Genomic DNA, 24,993 nt, shown 5'->3' on the forward strand with positions numbered 1-24,993 from the left:
TTCCCATGGCAAACCTCCACATGTTCAGAGTTTCTATGTGCAAAAGCCCCAGCTCATACAGGTTCCGAACGTATGGTCCATGCCCATTATTGTTCTAGGTTGCAGGCTGAACACAAGCATGTAGGCCCCTTGCAGAAAGGAGCCTGAATGCAGAAAGGTTGTGTCCAGTGAGGGATCTGCACCCCCCCCCCCGCCAGACACTGTGATTATCTGCACTGGGCTACCGTTACTTTGAGGCCATCATACTTTTCCATTATTCATTTCCATTAATCATTTTCAATACAGCACCGGGGGGGGGGGGGGGAGAGATTTTCCTGCCCAGGGGAAGGTGTTGCTGTTTTCTAGCAGTGACTTAACCTATAGCTTCAGAAATCAGTGCTCTAGAGCACAGTAGAAAAATAGCCCAGATTTGAAATTTGTTTCTATTGTTAGTTCTTCAGAATATGAAAGCTTTTAAAAACCAATGAGGCAGTGTTAACTAGCTAACTAACTAACTGATGAAGGAACTAACTAACTAACTAACTAACTAACTAACTAACTAACTAACTAACTAAATAACTAACTGGGGCAGTTAACTTTACCACCACCAGACCTCTTCTTTTTATGGTTTGATGACCCAACCTATGGTTATTTAGCAACTTCCAAATTTGAGTGGGCAAGGGTTGTGCGTTTACACCTTTTCCTGCAACACCAAAGTGACTATCTGAGAGGAGAGTTTCTTGTGGTTGCCAGAATGCATGGCCTGTGGCAACAGAATGTCCTGTCTTTGTACACTATGCCTTTTTGCTACCACGACATGCATAAGCTAGAGAAAATGGCAAAGTAGAGTTTTCAGGTGTAAGCTGCTTCAGATCTTATCTTGCCATAAACTCCCTAAGTATCTTTATTCCCTGCCTCAAACCCACACACGTCTGTGATGACGGGAAAATAATACCATTTGAAAGTGGTTCTGTGAGGTTTACTCAGAAATTGCATGTAGAAAACTGAGCACCTAGAAAAAGTGCACCATATACAAAGCACTTCTGACACTTAAAGTAGCTTAGAAAAATCACAGCCTTAATTGGTATAAATAATGCATTGCTTTCCGCACTCAAATTCAGTTAACATATGTGTTTATATAGCTTACTTTTTTCAATAGGAATATAGTTTATCGAAAATCTATCAGTCCACCTAACTTTTGCTGTGAATGTCTAAAATTTGGCAAAGAAGTAGGACCTTCCACAAAATGCTACACAGCACTGGAACAGGAGGGCTCCTGTTTATGATTCTAGCTGCTGGATGGCTTTGAGACATTTTTATTGCCTAGGCTTTTTATGTTTTGTACTTCTGAAAACATTGAGGTCTCCCAAGAATGTTGATACCCACTTGTTTCTCAGTGGCAATGTTTTGGCTCCAAATTTGTCATCACATACTTCCTCAGTGATATTAGCGGGAGTAACGGCAACAGGCACGTGAGACTCCTGACAATCTTTGATGGGTCTGAGTGTCTGAAAATGTTTATTTCCCCATCTACTTATGGTTGGATAAAAACTATTGAATGCTAACTATTATGTTTAGGTGGCTGTATATCACCCAGTGCATCTTTGGACATTAGCAATATTGTTTTAGGTCTGTCAGGTACCATAAGAATGTGCATTCAGTGAATTTTGGACATTGTTCTGGAACGTATTTTCAGGGTTTGGTGTGCGCACACTGCTTATTAGATGGAAGGAGCTGGCCAGGGCAGCACCTTTCCCAATGATGGCCACAGCAGGGACCCACACCTTTGCCATCCTTGCGTCATGGGTTTCAAGATGCTGGGAAGCATAGGAACTTGGTTTGTCAGGAAGCAGAGGCCTCTAAGGGCCCAGTCCTGATCCATTTTTGACCAGAGGTTTGATGGTCTAAGTCTAAGATAATCCAAAATGGACAGGCTTTCCAAATCCTGATTTAAAATCAAGGTTTGACAGTGTCTGCTGCTCTCTCTGCTATCCCATTTTTGAAACAGATTAGGCTTAGAGATTATGATTTTCCCAAAGGCCATCTACTTAATTACAGCTAAGTGAGAACTTGAAGTCAGGCGTTCAGAATAATATCCAAAACTCAATCCACTGGATCGCCTATCTGTGCCTCCATCACAACAGATTCAGAGGAGGAGAAGTCACTCAGGAGCTGCTTACAAACCTAATGTGTTGCAGCCACACGTTGGGTCCAGCCACATGGTTAAGCCCAACAATACCTTTACTCCACGTTGAAAGATTCTCAAGTGGCTGCAGAGGTTGGTAATACTGGGCCCCTGTGGTATATTGGACCATTGGATTTAGCTGTGTGAAACCAAGGTTCAAATCCTTATCTGGCTATGGCTTTGGGCAAGTCTCCACCTCTTGGTATATCTGCCAGGCCACATACATTATTATAAGGCATCTTCATGCATTTGCATTAGTCTATTAGTTCCACTCCTGTACTGAAGGCACGAAGGAGGACAATTCCAGGAAGAAAGAGAAGTGAGGAGAACCTAAAGAAATCAGTGTGGCTACATATATAAGAAACAGAAGAAAGGCAAAATCACGAAGGAAGAGTACGCACGAATAGTTGCAAGGAGAAGGCCAGGCAGGCCAAAGCTTAGGTTTGCAAGAGAGGTTAAAAATATAAATATAAAAAGGGTTTTTTTGGTAATGCTTGAAGCAAGAAGAAGAACAAGCAAGTAGTAGGTCCCTTGCGTGCAGAAGATGGAGAAATGCTATTGGGGGACAGAGAGAAGGTGGAATGCCTCAACACCGACTTTGCTTCTGTCTTCACCCAAAAGGAAAGCAGTGCTCAACCTGGTGATAACAGAATAAGTGATTCAAGGAGGGAGGTGAAGCCCATGACAGAAGAAGAGGTGGAAAGGGAACACCCAGGGTCTGATCAGCTACACACAAGGGTACTAAAGGAGCTTGCGGATGTAATTTCAGAGCCTTTGTCTACAATCTTTGAGAATTATTGGAGAACAGATGAGGTCTCTGCAGACTGGAGGCAGGCAAATGTTTTCCCCATCTTCAAAAGGGAAAAAGAAGATGACCCAGGTAACTATCAACTGGTCTGCTTGATGTCAATACCAGGTAAGGTCCTAGAACTTAGGAAAGGATGCTGGGATTACTAAAACACAGCATGGGTGTCTCCAAAACAAGTGATGCCAAAGAAATCTCATCCCCCCCCCCCCCCCGATAAAGTCTTGGTGGATCAAAGGAAATCTGTGGACGTAGTGTATCTTGATTTCAGTAAGGCTTTTGACCCAGGCCCCCATGATATTCTTGCAGAGAAGCTGGTAAAATGTGGGCTGGATGAGATTAACTGTTAGGTGGATTTGTAGCTGGTTGACTGACTGAACCCAGAATATTCACTAATTGTTCCTTGACAGCCTGTAAAAAAAAGTGACAAGTGGGATGCAACGGGATTCTGTCCTAGGCCCGTTGTTGTTCAACGTCTTTATAAACGACTTGGATGAAGTTACTGGTGGGATGCTCAGCGAATTTGCAGATGACACCAAACTGGGATGCCGCAGAAGACAGAAATGGGCCCAAACTAACAACATGAATTCCAATAGGGACAAATGTAAGGTTCTGCATGTAGGCAGGAATAACCAGATGCACAAATATAAGATGGGGAACACCTAGCTTGCCAGCAGTACATGTGAATGTACTAGATACTTAGTAGAGCACAAGCTTAACATGAGTCAACCCCGTGATGCAGCAGGAAAAAAAGGTAAGGCTATGACAGGCTGCATCAGAAATAGTTTCTCAATCAAGGGAAGTAATAGTACTGATCTATTCTGCCTTGGTCAGACCGCACCCGGAGTCCTGTGTCCAGTTCTGGGTACCACAATTTAAGAAGGATATTGACAAGCTGGAATGTGTACAAAAGAGGGCAACCAAGATGATCAAGGGTCTGGAAACCAAGCCTTATGAGGAACAGTTCAGGGAATTTGGTATGTTTAGCCTAGAGGAGACTTAGAGGAGATATGGTAGCCACCTTCAAATATTTAAAGGGCTGCCACATGGAAGATGAAACAAGCTTGTTTTCTACTACTCTGGAGGCTAGGACCAAAACCGATGGATTAAAGCTAAAAGAAAGGATATTCCAACTAAACATCAGGAAGAACGTTCTGACTGTAAGAGTTGTTCAGCAGTGGAACAGACTCCCAAGAGACTTTCCTTGGAGGTTTTCAAGCAGAGGTTGGATGGCCACCTGTTATGTGTGATCTAGTTGAGTTTCCTGCATTGCAGGGGGTTCAGCTAGATGACCCTCGGGGTCCCTCCAACTCTACAATTCTATGATTCTAGATCTCCAGTAATGCAAAAATTCCAGACTTTGCAGGTGAAGGTTTTCTCATCACTGCAGTGGGGAAAACTATGTTTGCATTGCCTCTCTCCACCTCAAAACTCTTTAAGAAACTGTAATTCGCTCTACGCGGGGCTGCCCTTGAAGCTGTCCCAAAAACTCCAGCGGGTGCAGAATGCTGCAGCGAGGCTCCTCACGGGGTCCCTGCCATGGGAGCATATTCACCCAGTGCTTTTCAAGCTCCACTGGCTCCCGGTGGAGTACAGGGTCAGATTTAAGGTGCTGCTTTTGACCTTTCAAGCCCTTCACGGCCTAGGACCCTTGTACCTACGGGACTGCCTCTTCCGGTCTGCCCCACGGAGAGCCTCAAGGTCCATAAATAGCAACACCCTAGTGGTCCCAGGCCCTAAGGAAGTTAGATTGGCTTCAACCAGAGCCAGGGCCTTTTCAACACTGGCTCCGGCCTGGTGGAACGCTCTGCCTCATGAGACCAGGGCCCTGCAGGATCTGATTTCTTTCCGCAGGGCCTGTAAGACAGAGTTGTTCCACCTGGCCTTTGGCTTGGAGCCAATTTGATTCCCTCCCTCCCTCTCTTTCTTTCTTTTTTCTTTTCCTTCTCCTCCTGCGATGAGGCTACATTTTAATATTTTAATGTTCCATTATTTTAATGTTGTATTTTATTTTTGTTTTTAAGTTGTAATCATTCATCTTGTTTTTATTATTGCTTGTAAGCCGCTCTGAGCCCTGCCTTGGCTGGGGAGGGCGGGGTATAAATAAAAAATTATTATTATTATAAGAAACAGGTGCTAAGGACAGGATCTGGAATCCTAATACAGTCAATTGATAGAAAAATTCTCCATGTCCATCACATATATGCTCCAGTTCCATGGCAATAAAACACACCATGGTGCATGTTTCTCAGGGCTCACCCTATTCAATTCACTATATCAGAGCTTTCCAAACTTTTCATGTTGGTGACACGGTAATTCAGTTTTACTAGCAAACTGGAGTTTAAACTAATCCCTTATAAGAAATATGGACATATTCATAAACTGTAATAACAAAATGAATGGAGACACACCTACACACTGCAGCCAACAAACTAACGTGTCACAGCACACACTTTGGAAAGCTCTGCACTATATGTCTGTGAGTTCCATGTTGGGTCTATCAACCACAGTTCCAGTTATGCCACCCAAACCTGAATACAATATGCATACATGAGGGAATGCAGAACCTTTGCAAAGCCTTCGGGCTGCACTGTGGAGACTGAAAAAAGTAGCAAAGTGGCTCAACCAGGGTCAGATAACCAATGTTTTTAGATACATTTTTTATGGGGTCTGCATAACTCCTGCACCAATATTCAAAGGGGAGCCGGGTTATTAGACAGACTGATGCACAGAATTTCCCTAATAGTGTTCATCCATTCCTACTTCATTTTTACTAAAAACAACAACCCTCAAATGGCAATCTGAAACAACTTCCTCCAATATTTATCAGTTCTATTTAACACCAGAGAATTAAGAAATGGATACAAGTTTCTTCACCCATCGAATCAACATGTGGTTGTACAGAATGCCTGTTAAATACATTGAATAATTCCATACATGCCGCCTCTGGTTACGAGATGGGCAGGAAATACTTAACCCAAACCCACAGGTCAATGAAATGAAATGGATTCCTTGATTTTTATAAAACAACAGCAATGTGGAAATTAAGGCATGTTGGGTAGTTAAGATTTAGTCTGCATCTACCTACATTTGCAGTCCTTCTGGTTTTTGGCAAGTTCAAAGCCCGGCCTACATTCACAGGCAACCCCACCTTTGGGTGTCTCTCGGCAGATATGTGCGCACCCATGATCTTTGTTCATACAGTTCATACCCTCTGGAGAAAGAGAAAGAGAAAGAAAATGCACAAATTCTGAAAACAATCCAGATGACAACAAATTCTATACATATTTATTGCAGAAATACCCCTTGCGCTGAGGGGAACTCATTTCAGCTTTTACAAGTTAGAATAATCTAATAATAATAATTTATTATTTATACCCCGCCCATCTGGCTGAGTTTCCCCAGCTACTCTGGGCAGCTCCCAAACAAATGTTAAAAACAGTACAGGATTAAATATTAAAAACTTCCCTGAATCCCAGATGTCTTTTAAAGATAGGATAGCTGCTTATTTCCTTCACATCTGAAGGGAGGGTGTTCCACAGGGTGGGTGTCACTACCGAGAAGGCCCTCTGTCTGGTTCCCTGTAACCTCACTTCTCGCAATGAGGGAACCGCCAGAAGGCCCTCGGCGCTGGATCTCAGTGTCTGGGCTGAACAATGGGGGTGGAGATGCTCCTTCAGGTATACAGGACCGAGGCCGTTTAGGGCTTTAAAGGTCAGCACCAACACTTTGAATTGTGCTTGGAAACTTACTGCGAGCCAATGCTGATCTCTCAGGACCAGTGTTATGTGGTCCCGGCGGCCACTCCCAGTCACCAGTCTAGCTGCCGCATTCTGGATTAGTTGTAGTTTCCAGGTCACCTTCAAAGGTAGCCCCACGTAGAACGCATTGCAGTAGTCCAAGCGGGAGATAACCAGAGCATGCACCACTCTGGCGAGACAGTCTGCAGGCAGGTAGGCTCTCAGCCTGCATACCAGATGGAGCTGGACACAGAATTAACCTGCGCCTCCATGGACACCTGTGAGTCCAGAATGACTCCCAGGCTGCGCACCTGGTCCTTCAGGGGCACAGTTACCCCATTCAGAACCAGGGAATCCCCCACACTCACCTGTCCCCTGTCCCCCAAAAACAGTACTTCTGTCTTGTCAGGATTCAACCTCAATCTGTTAGCCGCCCTTCATCAAGCTACTCCCTGAAACATGCAGAATCAGACTAGAGACCACAGTGGGACATAAAAGATAACCAGGTGTACTATATAGAGCCTATATGTTCCCATTCCTAGTTGTGCTAGGAAGACGGGACTGATGTGAATCACAAATAATGAGAACTGTTTACGGAATAACTGGAGCAAAATGAAGCCTGGGGGTTTAACTGTAAGATGCTGGAAATGAACCAGAGGAAGCACGATTTCTGTTCTCATCCTGAAGCAAAGTTCTTAACCTGAAGCACTATTTCTGGGTTAGCGGAGTCTGTAACCGGAAGCGTCTGTTACCTGAAGCGTCTGTAACCCGAGGTACCACTGCACATGCAGTATAGACACAGGTGTTTATTTTTCAACCTAAGTCCATTTAGAAGTTTTTTATGTAGCGCTCCTGAAAGCTAATGTCCAGACCTGGGCATGTTTGCCAAGAAGCAAGTCATACTGAGTTCGGCTGAACTTACTCCCAAATAATTGTGCACAGGATTGCGGCCTTAGGAGCAATTGTTAGCGGCATAACTAGATTAGAGTGCCAAAAATGACTGGATGTCCTCTCCATTTTGCCTCATGACCGGTGGTTTTACTGTTGGTTGCAGTACTCAGTTCTCAGATATCTACCAAGGTGTGTTTTGTTGTTGTTCTTTTGGGTAAGGATATGTTTATGTCCTTTTTAACCACTGCTGCCTCTCCCTACCCCCACCCCTGCCGCCATTTTTCCACTTAGTATCGTAATGGGATGTACGTAGAATGTAAAAAGATGCTGGGATCTTCTCTGCCCTAAACCAGTATGTAAATCTTGAGAAAAGCAAAGTTCACAAGTGCATTTTAAAGGGGCACAATCTGTTTGTGCTTAAAAGAAAGCTGTTCTCCCCCACCCCTCACATTTGTGTGTCTGGAATAACAATGCCAGAATGTTTATTTCTAAAGGACTGTTGTCATGGCAATTCCACCGAGAACATCGTTTCCCCCCCCCCCTGCAACCTCCTTTAAAACACATAAGGAACCTAGCAGCATCAGAGCTCTCAAGAAAGGACAATTACCTTTTATCGCTCAACAGCAGAGAAGGAGGGTTTCTTTTTTAACCTCCTCAGTAGAAAATTATGTTGAAAGGAATAATAAAAGCCCATTTCAAGAAGCACCCAGAAGCCTATTAGTGACAAAGGCTCCCTCCCCTCCCTTCCCATGAATAATTACAGCTCTTCAAGAAGAAATCAGCCCAGGCTAAGGGCCCTTTGTCAGCCTTAGACAGTAAAACAAACATTTGACTATACAAAGATTTCCCTTTCATGTACCTGTCCAGGAGGCAGAAAGAAAAGGGGGGGGGGGGACCAAGTAAAACTTCAGAGTGCCTGAAAGAGAGAGAAAATCCAGAGCAACATCTGCTGCAATTACATTTTTTTTAAACCCAGGACACTTTAAATAAAACACTCATATCAAAGCCATGATGCTAGTTGCAAAATCAGTAACAACTCGGAACAAGCAGGTACACACCATGCTTGTATGTGGTTTAAATGAAGACGTGAGATTTGTTTAAAGAGCATTTTATACAGAACAGATGAAGAAAAGCGAATTACAACAGAAGATATGCAGCTGCACTTGTGTTATTTCCATTAACATTTCAAAGAAACTTAGTAGATAGAACTGAATTGTTCTGGGAATCACAAGGTTAGGGATGAAATGGTAAAGATCCTGGCATATGCCGATTCTGTCATGGGATTTCCCTTTTTCAGACTTTACACACCAGGTGCCTTAACCACAAATTAATTACTCATTATTATTAAATTTTTGCCACCCTTTTGGCCAGTCAGTGAATCTCACTATGCTAGTGAACAGTTAGTGCTTTATCGTAACATTGCTTATTGCAAGAACTCTTTAAGAGATATAATTACAATTTTGATTTATAGTCCAACATATGCAAGGGTAATATGTCAGTTGATCTGATTGAGCATAGTGTCAAAGAAACAGAGCTAAGCATCAGGAAATTTCAGATTTTAAAACTGCCATAAACTCACAAGGTGATGTTAGTTAAGCGTCAGCCCCTTTCATCTGTAGAAAGGTGATAAAAAAAAAATGACCTACTTTGCAGGGTTGTCAAAAAGATTGCAGAAAGACAATGCACGTGAAGCAATGCAAATGTGCTATTATTCTACTCTGTCAGTATCCACCAGCTGAAACAAGCACAGTTTAACCTAAGAGTTTGTGAAAGCTCGACACGGAAAGATAAACACTGGCCAAATCTTTCTACCAAATTATACCAGCTCCTCCACCCTGTGAACAGCAGCAGGGCTAACGTCAGACCCAACACACCCTGTCAACAATGGGATCACTTATTGCTTAACTTCACCCCTCAAAATGTCCCCTGCCCAAGCAACTATTGGGATTGATTATGTAATCTTGCAATCCAGTGCTAAAGTTTGCAAAGGGCAACTGCACTGGCCTATACAAACTGGAAAGAACATGGTGGGCAAACAGCAGATGCCGGTGTGAGAGAGAAGAAAACCACAGAGTTATTTTTATTTCTGACTAATTAATACTTCATACTTACAATCAAGTCACATCCGACGGTGGATTTGAAATTGTTTTCCTGAATAGAATATTACTCTTTCCAAGCGCTAAACACATTATGCACAGTTAAGCTAAAATACTGGTGTGCAGCTGAATCTGTTTTAAATGTCTATATAAAAGGTACCCCTGCCGGTACGGGCCAGTCTTGACAGACTCTAGGGTTGTGCGCCCATCTCACTCAAGAGGCCGGGGGCCAGCGCTGTCCAGAGACACTTCCGGGTCACGTGGCCAGCGTGACATCGCTGCTCTGGCGAGCCAGAGCCGCACACGGAAACGCCGTTTACCTTCCCGCTAGTAAGCGGTCCCTATTTATCTACTTGCACCCGAGAGTGCTTTCGAACTCCTAGGTGGGACCGAACAACGGGAGCGCACCCCGCCGCGGGGATTCGAACCGCCGACCTTTCAATTGGCAAGCCCTAGGCACTGAGACTTTAACCCACAGCGCCACCCGCGTCCCAAATGTCTATATAAGGTTTACCAAAAGAACATATGCGAAACATTTCGAATGCTGAAAGCATGCCGTCACCCTTGGGAGAGGACATGATACTTCCTAATTACAGCTGTGCTAAAATCTTGGATTTCTCCATTGCTTTCTATGGATAATTTTCCTTTCTGCCTTGGGGACAAAAAAAAAAGGGGGGGGGAGTGAAAATGAACTAGAATTTGAAAAGATCATCTGAGTTCATGCATTTGAATGACATTACCTTAAATGTTATTGAGTGGAATTTGAAGAAAAGGGTAAAGGGGGGTAGGAAGAAAGAGGAAATCGAACTACCCCAGCACCAATAAATTATAATGTCCCAGCAGGAGACAGATTAGGGTGGGAGTGATGAGCGCCAATAAGTTAATTCTGCTTATGGTATGATATATAAAATAGTAACGAACCTCAGAATTCCTGACTAAGGACCTCTATTCACCGTTTACTTTTGAAAGACATACAACTGGTGTATTAAGTATATGCCTAAAATGTGTAGTGGGAATATGGACAAATTTGTGTCTGAAAACACATATTGTACAAGTACATTTATCAGAAAGCTTGGATTTAAAGTGGCACCCTGCTGAGTGCACACTCCGTTTCAAATTCAAGTTTCTTGCTGTTCAGCGCATGAAAAAACTCCGTGTAAGAAGACTGGATCTGCAGCTCTTAAACCTCACTTTCTGCAATGCCAATAAAGAGGGATACATTGACTTTTAAATCCAATTTGCTGGTAATCCATATCCATAAATATTTATACTATACCAGGAATTTTGCTCAACAATTATTATATTAGTCCAGCCAAAGAAGAAAGCAGAGTGCTTATTTTAGGCTGTCTATGTTTACTGATTTGGAAGAACCAGCCTTACATGTGTGCTCATTTGTTCTGCCAAGAAAACGAAGATTAAAGGCCAACATTTTGGGTGCCAGAAGTCAGCAAAATTGGAATGGCACGTAACTTCCCTCGCAATGAGACTTGGCAGGAAGCGTATCCCAGACCCGCTGACCCTTTATAAAATGGCTGAAATTCTTTGGAGTAGCTGTTTTCAGAACCTTGTTGAGATCAACCAAGGGCCAAATGATGTTAGAGCAGCAGATCCACGCATTCAAGGAGATATAATAATAATAATTACTTTATTATTTATACACCGCCCATCTGGCTGGGTTTCCCCAGCCGCTCTGGGGAAGCCCACCATATCCATTTCTAACGGCAAGGGGAACCCAGTTGAGGACTGTGGAACATTCTCCTGCTCCTGAAGCTTACCTCACTCAGGCAATTTTCTTTTAGCTAAGCTCTGATAAGAGATGTGTCACTTGGCTCAGGAAAATGCAGGGGAAATAGGGACATTCTGGGATCAAATCAGAAGCTGGGATGACTTTTGTAAATTCAGGACTGTCCCTGGAAAATCAGGACACTTAGAAGGTACAGTGGTACCTCTGGTTGCGAACAGGATCCGTTCTGGAGCCCCGTTCGCAACCTGAGCAGAATGCAACCCACATCTGTGCAGATTCGCTGCTTCTGCGCATGCGTGTGATGTCATTTTGAGCGTCTGCGCATGCGCGAGCGGTGACACCCGGAAGTAACCCATTCTGTTACTTCCGGGTCGCCGCGAGACGCAACCTGAAAAGATTTAACCTGAAGCAAACGTAACAAGAGGTATGACTGTGCCTGCAGGCATTGTGTTGGTGACCCCTGGTCTAGCATGTATGAATACTGAATGTTCAATCACAACAGTCCATTATTTATTAAATATGTAACACGTCTGGCTACAGCAGACCCTAAAGGCAGTTCACACTTCAATCCATTTGAAATACTTTTTAATAAACAACACAATTCGGACCAACAAAGGAAAACATCAGTAAATACAATAGTTGCCTTTTTTTCTTTTTTTTCTTCTCCCCCTAACGCCTCAACAAATGAAACGGATTTTTAAAAAATTTACATGGGAAAAAAAATACGAGGCATTACACTTACTTCTGTAAAACAAGAAAATCCTTAATAAAATATAAAAAAAAAAAAAAAGAGGCAGGGCCTTCTGTTTTTTGCTTCCTTGCCCACTCCTTCTTGGCCTCCCCCCCCCAAGGCCCATTTTCACAGAGCATGCAGGCAATGTTGGCAGTGTCTAGACTCCCAGTGAATTCTTTTTTTCTTGGGGGGGGAGTGTTCTTCCATTCAACGCTGCCAGTGGATAAAATTAATTACCCCAAAAGATAACTATGTATCTGACTTCAAAAATTCAAAACTGAGAATGTAGTTATCTGACGCTCATACTTCTCTAATGTAAGCATTATTATTATTTACTGAATTTATATACCACTCTATATCTGGAGGTCTCAGGGCGGTTCACAGAAAAGATCTGGGTAAGCATCTTAGAAGAGTGCTTCAAAATAATCTTTTAAAAAAATTATTGTTGTTTGGGGGGGGATATACACATTTTATATATAATTGCCCAGCTTTGTTTTGTTTTGTCAAGATGACATTCATAGTATTGCCCCATTCTGCAGTTGATGAGGAGGCCAAGCAACTAAAACATGTGATATTGTGGGTGAAATCTAAGCCAGTTCTCACACTAAACAGCTGCCTCCTGCTCCTCTAGCTGCAAAATGCTAATAGCTGTCTTGTAGCATCTCCGGCTGCTGAAACTCATAGGCCTTAATCATGCCAGTTTAATGGCATACATGGAAAAAGCTAGGTATAGACTTTGCCAGGATTTGTGAATAAGAAAATTACTAATTTAGGAATTGGCGGAAATGACTGGCAGAATCCGAGACCAGGGAGAAGAGTTGGTGGAAGAAGACTGGAAGAAATTTAAAGACTACTTACAGAAGTACTACAAAATTAATGAATGATAGAATGATGTTGGATTGATGTGAAGTGGTTTTTAGTAATAATGTCATGAAGGAAGATGTAAGAATGGATTGTTAACAGGTGAAAAGTTAAAGTTATGATATATTAAGATCAAAAGATAAGGATAGAGGTAAAGAGGGAAAGGATTTGCTGATTAAATAAACTGAACTGGAATACAAAGAGGGGAGGTGTGGGGAAGTCCGGGAAATAAGCGAATGCAAAATAAGTCATGAAAGATCAACTGTTTTTAATTGTTTTCTATTTTTGTATTTCTTCTTTCTTTTTCTTTCTTATTTTTTTTCTCTTTGTAATATTTTGAAAATCTTAATAAAATATTATATAAGAAAATTACTAATTTAGAAGCAGGGCTTCCTGATCCCAATTTCTGATTTCACCTGGGAGTTGAAAGAGTTGCATACGAGAGGAGTGAGGGTGGAAACACAGGTTATAACAATCCATGCTACTGCAGAAACTTGCTCCATTCTCTGCCACCACCACGCTGTATTTCCCCAACTTCAACAACCAGTAGTAAGCAGCAGGGAGAAGAATCACTGGGCAGGAAGACACAACTTTTCCTCCACTTTACCATGAAGGACTCAACAAAAGGCTTCTCTGTTTTGGGCAACAGTCCCAGAGTTACCATTCCATGTAGTTTTGTTTTTATTGACTTGTATCTGCGGGCGGGTGTGGAGGATTCCCTGGTCCTGAATGGGGTAACTGTGCCCCTGAAGGACCAGATGCGCAGCCTGGGAGTCATTTTAGACTCACAGTTGTCCATGGAGGCACAGGTCAAATCCGTATCCAGGGCAGCTGTTTACCAGCTCCATCTGGTACACAGGCTAAGACCCTACCTGCCCGGGGACTGCCTCGCCAGAGTGGTGCATGCTCTGGTTATCTCCCGCTTGGACTACTGCAATGCACTCTACGTGGGGCTACCTTTGATGGTGACCTGGAAACTGCAATTAATCCAGAATGCAGCAGCTAGACTGGTGATTGGGAGTGGCCGCCGGGACCACATAACACCGGTCTTGAAAGACCTACATTGGCTCCCAGTACGTTTCCAAGCACAATTCAAAGTGTTGGTGCTGACCTTTAAAGCCCTAAGCGGCCTCGGTCCAGTATACCTGAAGGAGCGTCTCCACCCCCATCGTTCTACCCGGACACTGAGATCCAGCTCCGAGGGCCTTCTGGTGGTTCCCTCACTGCGAGAAGCCAAGTTACAGGGAACCAGGCAGAGGGCCTTCTCGGTAGTGGCGCCCTCCCTGTGGAATGCCCTCCCACCAGATGTCAAAGAGAACAACAACTACCAGACTTTTAGAAGACATCTGAAGGCAGCCCTGTTTAGGGAAGCTTTTAATGTTTGATGTATCACAGTATTTTAATATTCTGTTGGGAGCTGCCCAGAGTGGCTGGGGAAACCCAGCCAGATGGGCGGGGTATAAATAATAAATTATTATTATTATTATTATTATTATTATTATTATTATTATCCTCATCATCAATTGAATGATCAACAAGGTGAGATACAACAGAGTTAGCAAACAAAATGCACCCCGGATATTGTGTGCTTTTTTGAGGCAGTACATGCCGTAGTGCCACCTCTTTCCCCCACCATCTTCCTTGCCCCGTCACCTGCTCGCTCCCTCCCCTCCAAACCTCTGCCACGTTCCTGCAGCTGCTGGCACGGCCTCCTAGAGGTGCTTTGGCAAGACTCTCACAATCACCAGAACACTTTCCAGAAATGTACAAAAGTCACACCAGAGCAGAGGAGCTTTGGCGTGGCCCTTTTATGATCGCCAAAGAGCCTTCCTGGAAGGAGCCTTGGCAGTCGCAAAAGGGATGCGCCAAAGTGCCTTTGGGAGGCTGTGCCTGCCGCCACAGGAAGCGGTGGCGGTGGGAGTCATGGTGCATTCTAGCACCTATTTTTCTTGGGAAAAAGAACACTGGCTACAACTCTCCCAGCTAAGGGAGCTGGGCATGTTTAGCCTGGAGAAGAGGAGGTTAAGGGGTGATATGATAGCCATGTTCAAATATATAAAAGGATGTCACCCAGAGGAGGGAGAAAGGTTGTTTTCTGCTGCTCCAGAGAAGCGGACACGGAGCAATGGATCCAAACTACAAGAAAGAAGATTCCACCTAAACATTAGGAAGAACTTCCTGACAGTAAGAGCTGTTCGACAGTGGAATTTGCTGCCAAGGAGTGTGGTGGAGTCTCCTTCTTTGGAGGTCTTTAAGCAGAGGCTTGACAACCATATGTCAGGAGTGCTCTGATGGTGTTTCCTGCTTGGCAGGGGGTTGGACTCGATGGCCCTTGTGGTCTCTTCCAACTCTATGATTCATAAGGCATAGTCATCATAGCCAAAATTCTGGGTTGATGGGTGTTATAGGTCACACTGTCTGGAAGGCAATACAATGGCTACCATTGCATTAAACAATATACAAATACAAAGCTATGACATAATAAAATACAAAGCAATGACATGGGAGAAGGTAGTACCCAGGGGCACAGAAGCGGAAATCCTGCACTTACGTAGTAAAGATAAACAACAAAAAACTTCTTTACTGAAATCAGAGTGGAACATAAGAGAGAAACCACCGGGGGGGGGGGGAGAGGAAGAGAATTTAGAAGTACTTTCAGTGTTGAAAGTTTGGGTGACAGATCTTAAAAGGTTGCAAACAATTGGGCTAAACCAGTCATCTCCATCTTCATGCCGTCTAGGTGCTTAGGGCTACAACTCCCCTCAGCCCCACCTAACATGGCCAATGGTCAGGGCTAGTCCATCAACATCTGGAGGCCAACAGGTTGGAAAAGGCTGGACTAAACCATCTTGAGAAGACTACTGAGAAGTGGATACTGAGGTGGGATTCAAAGGCAGTTTTATCAAGAAGTTCAAAAACTGTAACCAGTGGCGCATGTGAACTGAAATCTGAACAGGAAGTCTAAGGATAATTGACAAAAACTTGTAACCAAGAAGAGTATGAGAAGGGTGGAAATTTGGCAATTCATTGTGATACGACCAAGAGCAATTGTGGTTCAAGGAAGCATTGCCTAGAAGTCCTAGATGAAATAATCACAGAATATACTTATGCGTCTCTAAATATTTTTGTAAAGAACATTGGGGAAGTTGGCCTTTTAATGAAAGGGAACCTCAGAATAAACAACAAAAAATAATTACTCAAACAGAATGACAGAAATTAGAGGAGATAATTGCAGGTGTGAGGTCATTACTGCCTACAACTTTTTCCTATTCCTGGCATTTCATATACAGTGGTGCCTCAGGTTACATATGCTTCAGGTTACATATGCTTCAGGTTACAGACTCCGCTATCCCAGAAACAGTACCTCGGGTTAAGAACTTTGCTTCAGGATGAGAACAGAAATCGCATGGCACTGGCGGGAGGCCCCATTAGCTAAAGTGGTGCTTCAGGTTAAGAACAGTTTCAGGTTAAGAACGGACCTCCGGAACGAATTAAGTTCTTAACCCAAGGTACCACTGTGAAGTTTTGAAGTTTTTACTCAGGTCAGTGCAAATATCTAGCTATGGTTTCCTGCATTCTCTGTGGGAGATAAGTACATGACATTATTCTCAATGCTGGAAAATATTCCATGATATTTAGCATAAGTCGTTCACAGCTCCTTGCTTTGTTCCGGGACACACACATCCACATCCACACATGCGCATGCACACCCTGTCATGAACTGGCTGATGAGTGGTGGGAGGCAGCAACCAGGGGACCCCCTAGGGAACTCCCAGAGGAAGAGGGCTCCAAGCCAGGGGATTGGTAGTGGGAAAATGATGAGTGGTCAGAGGGAGAAGGAGCAGGCTGGGAAGAGGTGACAGGGTTTAGTGAGCAGGAAGAAGCTGTGGCAGAGCAGTTCAGACTCAGACTCCGAGGATGAAGCAGACGGTGGAGGGAAGGGTGGCCAAGAGGCAGGGGGAGACAGGCTCCTGAAGAATCCAGGGAGTCTCCCCTCCTGCTGCAACCAGCTCCCCTCCCCCTGGTCTCCTAGAACATGCATGAGAAATGAAACGGGAGGAGCAGAGGGTGGTTGTGCAGCATGAGATGGAAGACCCTGGGGAAAAGGAGTCTTAGCCACAGGGCACTTGTGAAGCCAGGGACCTTCAGTCCTCACAACTGCATCACTGGGGCAAGCCCTCCTAGAGTTGCTGAGACCACTAGGCCAGAGCAGTGATTGTTTCCTTGAATAAAGAGTTAACTTCACTGTCCTCAGGTGAGTTGTTGCTTTGTTGATGACCTACACCTGACTCCAACCCACCCATGCATTCACACTTTTTCAGAGTGATGCCGAGAACAGCTTGACCAAAGAACCTCCTTCAACATGAAGGAAAGGCCACTGTCAACTGCAAATTCACTTGGAGACCCAATTGCAAAGGAAAAGAGGTTGATGTGATAAATCACAATTGCTATACACAATTGCATGGTAATATGTATATGTTTGTTCTGAATGGAGCTGAAAATATTAGAAATCTTGGCGCTTGTTTACAACTACATTCTAATCACTTAATATATGGCCCCTGTTGTGGTGACTTGACATCATTATTGTTGGTTGGTTTATACCCTACCTTTTTCCCTGACAGGCACTCAAGACCGCTTACAGATAGAATAAAAACAGCAAAAAACATACAAGAAAAAATAATTAAAAAGCAATTAAACAGTGATAGAATTTAATCCGTCAATCTATCTAATAACTATTAAAAACATACACTACTGTGTCTTTCTGGGTGGCAACACCCCTTCTGTGGAATTCCCTCCCTGAAAGAAGTCTGATTACCCCCCATATAGTTAATTTTCAAATGTCTACTAAAACCAGATTGTGGGCTTTTGTGTTACAATTTTTGCCCAGGTCATTAAAAGTGCTATTAGCGTGCTGCTGTCTGTATACTGCTATTATTTTAGTTGTACTGCTTCTTAAAATACATTTGAATTAGTATGTACAACTACTGTATTTTTTATTATGTTGCTTACTGCCCTGGGACCCATCAGGAGGAAAGCCAGTATATAAATCAACAACAAGAGTAAGAGTAACAACAACAACAACAACCTGCTTGACAGTTTTGATAAAGATTTGAACACATGTGAATTATGGCCAAAGGTAACCGATTACCTGAATCTAAACGTAATCTGAGCCATCGTACAACCAAAGTACAAAATCTGATTTTACAATTTAACCCCTTAAATTGGCCAGATCGAGATCCAGACCCCTAACTATTGCACCCCATCCTTTCTTCCACGGCAGCAAGAGAGCAAGGAGCCTCCCTCACAACCCACAGTTGGCTGCACTCGGCTGCGCTTAATGTCATAACAGCACATCCCTCTGGCCCCCCCAACTTACCCATAGGATTTGCATCTATATTAACACTTCCTAATAGAAGGAGATTTTTCTTCATGTAATTTTTGCTTTTAGTTCATTAGCTTTTCAGAAGAAAGAACCACATTGTGCCCTCTGTCATGCGAGATGTTTTAATAGTCTATAAATGAAACTTTACTATTTATAGGATTAATGTGGCAGCAAACTGCGTAGGGTATCTGCTGTCCAGGACTGCAGGTTTCAAGTCAAAGCAAATCATTCTGGCACAGCTGCTAATTTAACAGTGTGGTTTTGACACACAAGTACTTGGCTAGTTAATAACACAGACTGAATTATCATATTTACACGGAATGGTATTACGGGAAATCCTGTGCAATGAACTCATGGCCTGTAAGGTCTCTCTTAAAAAAATAAAAATAAACAAAATCTATCCCTTGACAGGAAACAAAGAGGTTTCATTCATCCCAGTAGTAACCATTAGGATTCTCTTTAATTTCACAAAAAAACAGTACAAGAGATTGCCACTTCTGTTGCACCCCTGTTCACTAGAAAACAGTATGCCTACTCAGGGGTTCAGCCTGAAAGTGTGAGGGGATAAAGTATTTAGGTGGCTGGGATACACATACAGTCCCCACTCCACCCCTACTTTTCCATGTGGAGTGTGAAGGTCTGAAGGGGGTTTCTAAAGATGTTTAACTGAGTTGCACTTAGAAGCCTCCGTGAGATCAGAAACCTTGCCTTATCAGGCTCCCAAACTGCAAGCATATCATAGAATCATAGAATCCTAGAGTTGGAAGAGACCACAAGGGCCATCGAGTCCAACCCCCTGCCAAGCAGGAAACACCATCAGAGCACTCCTGACATATGGTTGTCAAGCCTCTGCTTAAAGACCTCCAAAGAAGGAGACTCCACCACACTCCTTGGCAGCAAATTCCACTGTCAAACAGCTCTTACTGTCAGGAAGTTTTTCCTAATGTTTAGGTGGAATCTTCTTCCTTGTAGTTTGGATCCATTGCTCCGTGTCCGCTTCTCTGGAGCAGCAGAAAACAACCTTTCTCCCTCCTCTATGTGACATCCTTTTATATATTTGAACATGGCTATCAAATATATAAAAGGATGTCACAGAGAGGAGGGAGAAAGGTTGTTTGTATGACTAAAACATTACAAAGAACTTTCTGACAGTAAGAGGTGTTCAACAGTGGAACGGACTCTCTCACAAGATGGTGGACTCTCCTTCCTTGGTTTTTAAGCAGAGCTTGGGAGGCCATCTGCCACGGATGCTTTAGCTGAGATTCCTGCATTGCAGGGGGTTGGGCCAGATGACTCTCAGGGTGCCTTCCAACTCTACAATTCTATGAAGTGTGTTCAGCTTTAGATTTAGAAGTCCCCTTCCGATCTTCATATTCAAAACACGAAGATCAAGTGTGGTGATCAAATAGGTGAACTCCTCAGGTCCCAGCACACTTTGTGCTCTCGTGCCTTCATGCTGGGCTTCTGAAGGAGACCCATTTCCTGACTGATATTGTTGTTGTTGTTTAGTCGTGTCCGACTCTTCGTGACCCCATGGACCAGAGCACGCCAGGCACTTCTGTCCTCCACTGCTTCCCGCAGTTTGATCAAACTCATGCTGGTAGCTTCAAGAACACCATCCAACCATCTCATCCTCTGTCGTCCCCTTCTCCTTGTGCCCTCCATCTTTCCCAACATCAGGGTCTTTTCCAGGGAGTCTTCTCTTCTCATGAGGTGGCCAAAGTATTAGAGCTTCAGCTTCACGATCTGTCCTTCCAGTGAGCACTCAGGGCTGATTTCCTTAAGAATGGATACGTTTGATCTTCTTGCAGTCCATGGGACTCTCAAGAGTCTCCTCTAGCACCATAATTCAAAAGCATCAATTCTTCGGCGATCAGTCTTCTTTATGGTCCAGCTCTCACTTCCATACATCACTACTGGGAAAACCATAGCTTTTACTATACGGACCTTTGTTGGCAAGGTGATTAGGGGAAGTCAAAATTGTTTCAACAAACACTTATTTGTTCACCTGTTCCAAAATAGTGACTAGATTTTGCTCTAAAGACTTTAAGAATCTTCTTCTTCTCCCATACAAATCTGCCCAAAAATGAAGCTAAGCTTCAGGGGCCTGGTACCATTTCCCCCAGGTGTCCTGGAGGTGGGTCTCTGTGATGGCCTTACCCCTAGTGGTGCCTGGACTCTGGAATGCTGTGACACCGAACATCCAGCAGGATCCACCCCTGCCCATCTTTTTCGGGGCAATTAGGACTCATTTGATTTAACAGACATATGGTTGCCAATCAACCTCTTTTAAAGGGTTTGTGGGGGGAGGTGGGGAGAGATGGGTCCAGAATTGGCCTCCACAGTCACTTACGGACTCATTGTTAAAACCGTGTTTATGGAAGACAATCTTACTTGGCTACGAGTGATCACCAAAGAGGAAGAATTGTGTGGAGGGACTTGTGTGCATTTTCTTGTTTTTAATCATGCATTTTGTATTTTCATATTGTATTTTTCTGTTATGAACCACCCTGAGATCTATGGGTGAAGGGTAGTATACAAATTTAAGAAATAAAAATAAAATAAATGAATGAAATCTTTTAAAATAGATTTGTTGATAAGCGTTCATTGTAGATGTATTTATGTGTTTTAGTATGCATTTGCATTTTAAGCCCTTCATAATTTACAGCCAGGGTACCTGGTGAATATAGCTCTGAGGTTAGCTTGGAGAGCTTTATTTCTAGCAACTAGTTAACGGTGCTGCTCCGTTATCTGCTGCTTCTGTTTCTATTATTTCTTTGGGGGTGGGGGAGTTGTACGCAAATTTTATTCTGTCGTTGCTGTTCTGTTTTCCTTGTGAAGCCAACCTATGAAAGTTTCTTTGCAATTAAATAAATATATAATATGATGTGCATTTTACAGGTTTACATTATAACGGTGACTTTTTTAGGTAGCCTTTGTTATCTCATATAGAAGAGCAGGGTGAAAACCCCTCAATAAAAAAAGGAACATTTGAAGTGAAATTGGAAGTTCCTTCTCATACAAAATATCTGAGGAATTTCAAGGAAACCAAATGAGTGTTGTTGATAAGCGTAATGACATTAAATACCTATTTAGGTAAACAGAGTACAAGAAGTATATTATTATACAGAATATCTCTATTGTTTACATGGCAGGATATTTTTTCCAAAAACCCAACTGACTCCAACACTGAGTCACTGTGCTTGTGCTGGTAGCTTAGACTGGCTTAGTGGGAGACGTTTTCTTTATGACTACATAAATCTTTTCCATTAAAATGAGAGTTATTTATGCATTGAACTACCTGTGCTTGCATCAGACCTGGTGGGCCAGGAGAAAGCCTTGCCAAGACCACAGACTAGCTCAGACCTCCAGGGGCTTCCAGTCAGCCGTAAGGAGTGGTTTAAGAATGTGGGTTTTTGAAGTTGGGTTGCGAGTCCCCAGGGGCCTCGCAGCTTATTTTAAAGAGAAAGTCCCGGCTACTTTTTACTACATGCTGACACCAATGGGAAAGGAGGAAATGCTCTGAATAATAGTACAAAACTTCGTTTTTTGAAAGCCCTATTTTGCAACATTTGATTGCACAGCTAAACTGGGCTGAGAGTGCATAAAAAGCAGTACCTCAATTTCAACATGAACAGTGTATTGTGCTTGCAACGTAATACAATAGGAGACATTGAAAAAGTCACGTTTATAAAATTCTGAGCAAATATTTGCACTAATGAAGGTTAAGGAGTTGGCAGTCCTGGGAACTGTATTCCTCTATTTATCCAGTCTAATTTCAATCCAGGCAGCTGGAGTGGAAGCTTGCCTCCATTGGCAACACTTTCAACTCCGACCTCAACGGACCCTCTATAGGAGCAAGAAATAATTTATTCTTTATGCTCACTGGGCTCTGGTCTTCTTTCAAGCCATGGTGGCTAATTCCACAAAAATCACACACAGTGGTTTTATAACAGGATCTGCGGTCAACTTGTCTCTGATCTGAGACCACCTATGTCATTCCATTAAGACTATACATTGTACCTGAACATGACAAAAAAGGAGAGGGTTGTTACTCGCTTTAGTCTAATGATGCATTTATGTTGTTGTTGATGATGATTAATTTACATGCCATCCACTCTGGGCGGCTCCCAACAAAACATAGTGAAAACACAATACAACATCAAACACTAAAATTTTCCCTTCAGATGTCTTTTAAAAACCACATAGCATTCCACAGGGTGGGCACTGTGGCAAGAAGGCCCTCTGTCTGGTTCCCTGTAACCTCACTTCTCACAGTGAGGGAACCGCCAGAAGGCCCTCGGAGCTGGACTTCAGGGTCCAGGCTGGACGACGGGGGTGGAGACGCTCCTTCAGGTATACCGGACCGAGGCCGTTTAGGGCTTTAAAGGTTAGCACCAAAACTTTGAATTGTGCTCGGAAACGTACTGGGAGCCAATGTAATAATGTTAAGAGCCAATAATGTTATAATAATATACTGGGTGTCAGTAATGTTAAGCAAAGTGAGTTATGAATATTGGGCACATCCAACAAAGTACTGACAATTCTTCACCCACCAAAAAAGTTCAGGATGACTGAAATGCTACGCATAAACCTCTTAAATCTGAATTAAACTATTAAGCTTTTAAACTATTTTAAGGCTGTAATCCTATATGCACTTATTTGGAAGTAAATAAGTAGACACATGCAGGGTTGCACTATATGTTCTCCTGATTGGCCTAAATCAGTTTCTTAATTAAATTGATTATGATGCTCACTTATTAGAATAATCCATTTTCTAGAAATAACTTTTTCACTCTCTCATAAACCAAGATTTCAGTATATAAGTCAATAAGACTTTCTAGATATACATGCTGTTCTTCCAAGGGCAGCCCCACATAGAGCCCATCCAGACAAGTAAGAGGCGTTATCAAGATTCAAGGATTTTTAAAACCCTTGCCTGGAACATTTATTAATTCTTTAATAAAAGAATTCTGTTCTTTTCTTCTGAAACAGGACATGTCTGTTTAGAGATACTGAGCCAAGACACTTGCTCCTCCAGTGCCTCCAAAGTCACCTTTCATAGACCTTCCCTTGTTACACTACCCATTTAATAAACAAAGTTTTGGTCAATGGAAAAAGCTTAGGTTTTACACTACAGTATTAACTACGTGGAGGCAGCAACGAAAACCATCCCAATGAAAAGGAAATGCAAGAAAGCAAAGTGGCTGTCCAACAAGGCCTTACAAATAGCGGAGGAGAGAAGGCAAGCAAAATGCGAGGGAGATAGTGAAAGATACAGGAAATTGAATGCAGATTTCCAAAAAATAGCAAGGAGAGACAAGAAGGCCTTCTTAAACGAGCAATGCAAAGAAATAGAGGAAAACAACAGAATGGGAAGAACCAGAGATTTGTTCAAGAAAATTGGAGATATGAAAGGGACATTTCGTACAAAGATTACCATAATAAAGGACAAAAGTGGTAAGGACCTAACAGAAGCAGAAGACATCAAGAAGAGATGGCAAGAATACACAGAGGAATTATACCAGAAAGATATGGATGGCTCGTACACCCCAGGTAGTGTGGTTGCTGACCTTGAGCCAGACATCCTGGAGAGTGAAGTCAAATGGGCCTTAGAAAGCACTGCAAATAACAAGGCCAGTGGAAGTGATTGTATTCCAGCTGAACTACTTAAAATTTTAAAAGATGATGCTGTTAAGGTGCTACACTCATTATGCCAACAAGTTTGGAAAACTCAGCAGTGGCCAGAGGATTGGAGAAGATCAGTCTACATCCCAATCCCAAAGAAGGGCAGTGCCAAAGAATGCTCCAACTACCGCACAATTGCACTCATTTCACACGCTAGCAAGGTTATGCTTAAAATTCTACAAGGAAGGCTTAAGCAGTATATGGACCAAGAACTCCCAGAAGTGCAAGCTGGATTTAGAAGAGGCAGAGGAACCAGAGACCAAATTGCAAACATGCGCTGGATTATGGAGAAAGCTAGAGAGTTCCAGAAAGACATCTACTTTTGCTTCATTGACTATGCAAAAGCCTTTGACTGTGTCGACCACAGCAAACTATGGCAAGCTCTTAAAGAAATGGGAGTGCCTGATCACCTCATCTGTCGCCTGAGAAATCTCTATGTGGGACAAGAAGCTACAGTTAGAACTGGATATGGAACAACTGATTGGTTCAAAATTGGGAAAGAAGTACGGCAAGGCTGTATATTGTCTCCCTGCTTATTTAACTTATATGCAGAATTCACCATGTGAAAGGCTGGGCTGGATGAATCCCAAGCCGGAATTAAGATCGCCGGAAGAAATATCAACAACCTCAAATATGCAGATGACACAACCTTGATGGCAGAAAGTGAGGAGGAATTAAAGAACCTTTTAATGAGGGTGAAAGAGGAGAGCGCAAAATATGGTCTGAAGCTCAACATCAAAAAAACGAAGATCATGGCCACTGGGCCCATCACCTCCTGGCAAATAGAGGGGGAAGAAATGGAGGCAGTGAGAGATTTTACTTTCTTGGGCTCCATGATCACTGCAGATGGTGACAGCAGTCACGAAATTAAAAGACGCCTGTCCTTGG

At 43.0% G+C, this 24,993-nt stretch overlaps 1 protein-coding gene and 1 long non-coding RNA gene across 4 annotated transcripts in view; one reads left to right on the top strand and one right to left on the bottom strand.

Annotated features, from left to right (window-relative positions):
* LOC310677773 overlaps positions 1-24,993 on the top strand; it is a 207,748-nt gene that overhangs the window by 158,749 nt on the left and 24,006 nt on the right. The window lies entirely within an intron of this gene.
* The window catches only part of SCUBE1 (signal peptide, CUB domain and EGF like domain containing 1), a 194,684-nt gene that overhangs the window by 92,566 nt on the left and 77,125 nt on the right, over positions 1-24,993 (bottom strand). For all 3 annotated transcript variants that reach the window (XM_083440729.1, XM_083440728.1, XM_083440730.1), the window contains one exon: positions 6,058-6,183. In XM_083440729.1, the coding sequence (XP_083296855.1) occupies positions 6,058-6,183 (126 nt within the window). The remainder of the gene's footprint in view (positions 1-6,057; positions 6,184-24,993) is intronic.

Source organism: Podarcis tiliguerta (assembly GCF_965153285.1).
Source record: "Podarcis tiliguerta genome assembly, chromosome: 5".
Lineage (NCBI taxonomy): Eukaryota > Metazoa > Chordata > Lepidosauria > Squamata > Lacertidae > Podarcis > Podarcis tiliguerta.